Source organism: Scyliorhinus torazame, chromosome 17, assembly GCF_047496885.1.
Source record: "Scyliorhinus torazame isolate Kashiwa2021f chromosome 17, sScyTor2.1, whole genome shotgun sequence".
Classification (NCBI taxonomy): Eukaryota; Metazoa; Chordata; class Chondrichthyes; order Carcharhiniformes; family Scyliorhinidae; genus Scyliorhinus; species Scyliorhinus torazame.
The window spans coordinates 32,633,617-32,639,642 of record NC_092723.1 but is presented as its reverse complement, the minus strand read 5'-3'; the positions used below and the strand labels follow the sequence as shown (position 1 = coordinate 32,639,642).

Genomic DNA, 6,026 nt, shown 5'->3' with positions numbered 1-6,026 from the left:
TACTGGTTTACCTGGACATTGATTTTTTTAAATTGGGCTGAATGCTGTTTTCAGCACCCGCTCACTTACTGTCTTGTAGGGACTGGGTCAGGGGGTGGGCGTGAAGGCAGAAACACACTTGGTAATGGGCTGTAAAATCCAGCCCTATTACTGCACACAGTAATCCAGGGCTGTTCTCACTGAAGGCTTCTTGTACTCCAAACACCTTTCAATAGAGGACAGCATACCATTCCCATTCTGACTTGCTTGTATTTTTAAAAAACATTCAAATTAAGGGGCAATTTAGCATGGCCAATCCACCTACCCTGCACATCTTTGGGTTGTTGGGAGTGAGACCCATGCAGACATGGGAAGAATGTGCAAACTCCACATGGACAGTGACTCGGGGCCGGGTTCGAACCCAGGTGACCGGCGCCGTGAGGCAGCAGTGCTAACCACTGCGCCACCGTGCCGCCATCTGACTTGCTTGTTGGAGACGCATGTTAACTTTCTCTGTTTCATGTACAGATGCACTAAAATCCATAGGATCCCTATTGTGCAGAAGAGGCCGCTCAGCCCATCGAATCTGCACCGACCCTCCCTCCAAAAGAGCATCCTACCTAGTCCCACGTCCCAATCCTATCCCCGTAACTGCACTAAAGGACAATTTAGCATGACCTAATCTGCACATCTTTGTGACTGTGGGAGGAAACCTGGAGGAAACCCATGTAGACACAGGGAAAACATACAAACTCCACACAGATAGTCATCCGAGGTCAGAGCCAGAAAGGAGGGCAGCATGGTGGCGCAGTGGGTTAGCCCTGCTGCCTCACGGCGCCGAGGTCCCAGGTTCAATCCCGGCTCTGGGTCACTGTCTGTGTAGAGTTTTCACATTCTCCCCGTGTTTCGTGGGTTTCGCCCCCACAATCCAAAGATGTGCAGGGTAGGTGGATGGAACACACTAACTTGCCCCTTAATTGGAAAAAATTAATTGGGTACTCTAAATTTATGGATTTAAAAAAAGAATCAGAAGGATTCTATATTATGTCTCGTATGAATCCAAAGCGGTAGTTTTCTTTTTAGTTGACTTAAATTCATCCTTTCTAATCATATTTTTAATTGACCTGGAAAAATAAAATTTGGTTCCCTCCTTTTAACTATCTTGGCTTTCATACAGTGGGGCTATGTAAACTTTAAATCTCTTCAATGAAGCCTTTGATGCTGATATTTTCTAACTGGGACATTTTGTAAGGTGAATATTCTCCATACCTCAATTTTAACCCCTAACCTGCCGAGTGAGTATGGGGCAGGTTCTGGTTAAGTTACACATTGTATTCCTTTAAGGCAAGAATTTCAGACTACAATTATTCTCCCCCTTGGTTGTCTATTACAATTTTGATGAGACAAATCTTTGCATGAGACGTCACCTACTCCAGTCAGCTAATGACAAACAACTGTCTGCACAAGCCAACCTCACATCTTAAGAAAGACTCAATTCAATGTAAGTTATGTGTCCATTACTGGTCTTTATTTCTATATCCAGCGTAACAAATGCACAAGGCCAAAATTTTGGAATTTTCCTCATCACTGTGGGAACGGAAATGTCCCTTTTGAATGCCAATCAAAGCAACCGGATAGTTTCTAGATTTCCTTTCGCATTGAGCACTTCATGTGACCCAGTGCCAGTTCAGTTTGTGGTCATACTTGCTTTTGGCTTTTCTCGACTATGATTTGTTGCATGGAATGAAGGGAAGTAGTGTCTGAACTGTTTCGATGGTTTGGCTCCATGTGAACTTTCATCGTCAGAAGAGTAGACCATTCGCTGCACTGGTTTACTTCGGCGCTTGATGCGGTGCAGCACACTGGATCGACGCATTATCTCCGTACAGTCTTCCTCTGTTATTTTAATGATAAAATATAGGCTCATGGCACCCAGGAAGGTGGAGCCAACAAATCCAAAAAGCACCCCCCAAAGAATTGTCCGGAATCCTTCAGTAAGTTCTCTAGGATAAGGTGGGAGTTTTTCCATTTCAACAATTAGCTCCAGCTCATCCCAGTTAATTTCCAGAACTGAAAATAAAAAAAGATTCCATCAGATCACTGATCGATAAATGTACAAATGAGAAAATTGTATAAGCATGGAGTAAAGCGTTTGTGAGAGGGAGCGTGAGGTAAATAAGTGAGCACACTTTATGCTAAAACATCCACGGCCCACAAGCTCTCAATAAATGCTCATTGTTTTCCTTTGTTTGCAACTTCGACTTAACAGAAGAAATTATTTGCCTTATAGTCCAAATATTGTATCCAAATTGGTTTCAGTAGCAAGGTGTCAGCTATTGGTATTGTCGGGAAAGGATTTGTAAAATAGAGAACCAACTTGGAGCAATTGTGATGTACTATTGATTTCTTCACAAACCATCAACACAAACTACGTTGACAAGACACAGTTCAGTGTTTGTCATGGCAATGGGTTCGCCAACTCGCTAGAGTGTGTTAACTTTGGCACCCATCTTGATACTTAACTTGTATTAATTGGGCAATGATTTTTTTGTTATCTCATTTGTGCAGTTCAATGGGTTACTGAGTAACACCAAAGCACCTCATCTCAAGAAGAGGAAGCAAAAAAAAAAAATCAAAAGATCCTGCAGAGCTGTAATGTAATAACTGGCAACACTGGTACAGGTGTACACATTGAATGCGATTTTGTTAGTGAAGATTATTAAACAAAATGTAAATTCTGACCATACTCCATTTCTTTTGTGCCGGTAGTTATTTGAATGATCGTACCACAGAATTGAGGTGGTATGGATTCTTTTTTAAGAAGTTCAATAAACCTAAATTATGGGCGCCAGTTTACGGCCGCGTCGCGCTTGAGCGAGCGCACAATGCGGCTGTTAGATTGCGGGAGAGGCCAAAACCGAGAACCGTGCCGGGCGGCAATCAGTTTGCGATCTAACAAGCATGGTCCTGTTGGCGTAATCAGGATTCCACCATGGCATGGCGAGTAATCAATAATCGCCACTTAAAGTCAATCTCCATACAATTAATGAGAACGACCCCTTATCTAACGGCTTCCCGTGATCTAACCACCTCCTGGAATGGCTGCTGTGGGGATTCGAGTAGGTGAGCAGCCATCATTGCTCCCAGGCAATGAGCCCGGAGATCCGGGTTGCTGCCCCACTGCTCGGTGGGGGGGGGGGGGGGGGGGGGGGCGGGGGGGGGTGGGGGGGGGGGGGGGGGGGGGGGGGGGGGGGGGGGGGGGGGGGGGGGGGGAGGGTGGATGATGAGGAAGCCCTGTGGAGGGTTTTGCCATTGGTGGGGAGCTTGCCCCTGGGCTGGGAGAGGATGGGTGTCTCAGTGTCTGAAGGTCCGCCAAGCCACCCTGTGGATCGTGAATACCCATTAAGGAAGCAACCCCAGCTCCTGCCTTTCTGTCTCCCCGACCGTCCAGAACTCCCACCCTGAGGCCTCTGGCCGCCAGACTGAAGGCTATTGCTAATAGGGAATTGGTAATGATAGTTAAATGAGCACTTCACTACCCATGTGGATTCCTGTGGGTAGGCATGTGGGAGTTATTGCCTGGCATACCAATCAGACCATGATGCCTGAGCACTGTGCCTGAACACTGCAGGAACACTGGGCAGCACGGTAGCATTGTGGATAGCACAGTTGCTTCACAGCTCCAGGGTCCCAGGTTCAATTCCGGCTTGGGTCACTGTCTGTGCGGAGTCTGCACATCCTCCCCGTGTGTGCGTGGGTTTTCTCCGGGTGCTCCGGTTTCCTCCCACAGTCCAAAGATGTGCAGGTTAGGTGGATTGGCCGTGCTAAATTGCCCTTAGTGTCCAAAATTGCCCTTAGTGTTGGGTGGGGTTACTGGGTTGTGGGGATTGGGTGGAAGTGTTGACCTTGGGTGGGGTGCTCTTTCCAAGAGCCGGTGCAGACTCGATGGGCCGAATGGCCTCCTTCTGCACTGTAAATTCTATGAAAAGGAAGCAAAACCACAGACACAGCAGCCAACATCCGAACACCCAAGGGCTGGGCCCCAGCATTGGGTACATTTCCATGATCAGTGCGTGGGTGTGTGCACCGGGGAGGGGACTAACACCCGGTCCAGGTAACGGTACGTGCGGGTGTCCGGGGTACAGGGTCTGGGGTCCGGTGACCAGGGGCCCCGCTGCAGCTGGGGGTACATGGGCAGGGCGTGTTCAATGGCATGGAATGTGGGGGGGAGAGGGGGGAAGCAATGGGAGACTGGAGGGTCCTGGGATGGATGGCACTGCTGGTTGTCAGTCTCTCACCCTCTCCAATACTTAGAGAAATTGCACGGGATGGATGATATCTTGGAACCCGTGGAAGCTGCCCTCATGGTGCTGCTGGCATCGACAGAGGCTTGAGGCAGCAGCCCTTCTGCAGGGCCCCGCCCCACACCCTGAGGATCTGGCCACTCATCAGGCCAGGGAGGCGACGACCCAATGTTTACAGGCGTCGCTGATCTTTTGAACAGATGACGGACAGCATGTTTTACAAGGGGATGATGTGGCACCTCTCTGACATGTCCTCGCTGACTTGGTACCATGTGGAAGAAGGGGATACCTTCTCCAGGTGGCCATCAAGGTCATCACAGATCTGAACCTCTACGCTTCAGGGGCATTCCAGGGCTCGAGCGGGGACATGTGTGGCATTTTACAAGCTACAGCCTACATGTGCATCCTGGGCTGCAAACTATATAAACATTGACATGGACCAGGGCCAACAAGATGCCCGGGCAGCAGGATTCTCTGCCATCGCCGGGATGGCCCAAGTCCAGGGGGCTGTTGATGGCACTCATATCACCTTGCATGCAGAGGGCCATCAGGGAGCGCCCTACATCAACAGGAAGGGCTTCCACTTCCTGAACCTCCATTAAATAGCACCCTATATCTATTTGTACATCGTAAGAAATCTTACAACACCAGTGAGTAACTCACCTGATGAAGGAGCTATGCTCCGAAAGCTAGTAATTCCAAATAAACCTGTTGGACTTTAACCTGGTGTTGTAAGACTTCTTACTGTGCCCACCCCAGTCCAATGCCGGCATCTCCACATCATTTTGTACATCAGTGGAGATCCATGCATTTTGTAACTGGTTCCTTGAACTTCAGAAATCTCAGCAATTTTTCATAGTTTCACCATTGAAAAAGACAGGTTTATGGGTGTCACATTTTGTTAGCAGAAAGCAAATTACTCATAAAATGTTAGATTCAAAAGCAGGTGATGAATATTGAATTTGAGCATATTTGGTTGGTGGCTGTCCAAACCAGATTACAGAACTTCAATGGGTTTTTCTGGCTCTTGTATCGAACCTCCAAAGTGAAAGAGAAGGGAAAATTAAATGATGAGAGACCGTTTTTAACAGGCCATAACTCCGCTGCGGGTTTTCGCCACGTCAGAAAGCCTGTCTGCGGTGGCAGGTGTGTTTGGAAACTCTGTGTTCCACCCCCGAACGTGGCACTTTTGATTTTCACCGACATGATTAGAATCTGGACGCATTTTGCACATGCGCAGATTATGGAGGCTGCTGACCATTTAAATAACCAGCTGCCTTCTCTGAGTAGGATTTCAGTAGGCTAGGCGTGTGAAAACTGAAGTGTTCAGGTAAGTGTAGGTCTGAAGGATTTGTTTGGTAGCCAGGGTATCATTATGGTGGTGTGGGGGGGGGGGGGGGGGGGTGCTGCCCTTTGGGTATGATCTGGGGCCAGCTTTGGAAGAGGCAAGGCACCCTTTGGGATTGTTAAAATTAAACATGATTATGTGCAAATTGTGCATAATTGGAATTGTCAAAGCAACCAAGGAGCTTCTGTTTAATTCATTTGCAGGATGTGGGGATCACTGGCTAGGCTAGCATTTAAAACCCATCCGTAATTTCCCTTCAGAAGGTGATGGTGAGCCACCTTCTTGAATTGCAGAAGTCCACGTGGTGCACGTACACCCACAGTGCTATTAGAGAGGAATTTTCAGGATTTTGACCCAGCAACAGTGAAGGAATGGCAATATATTTTCATGTCGGG

At 47.9% G+C, this 6,026-nt stretch overlaps 1 protein-coding gene across 5 annotated transcripts in view; it reads right to left on the bottom strand.

Moving 5' to 3' along the window:
• Nucleotides 1-1,485: 1,485 nt before the first annotated feature.
• Nucleotides 1,486-6,026, bottom strand: part of tmdd1 (transmembrane and death domain 1) — a 42,154-nt gene continuing 37,613 nt past the window's right edge. For all 5 annotated transcript variants that reach the window (XM_072480287.1, XM_072480286.1, XM_072480291.1 and 2 more), the window contains one exon: nt 1,486-2,049. In XM_072480287.1, coding sequence (XP_072336388.1) covers nt 1,667-2,049 — 383 coding nt within the window. In that variant the 3' untranslated portion in view covers nt 1,486-1,666. The remainder of the gene's footprint in view (nt 2,050-6,026) is intronic.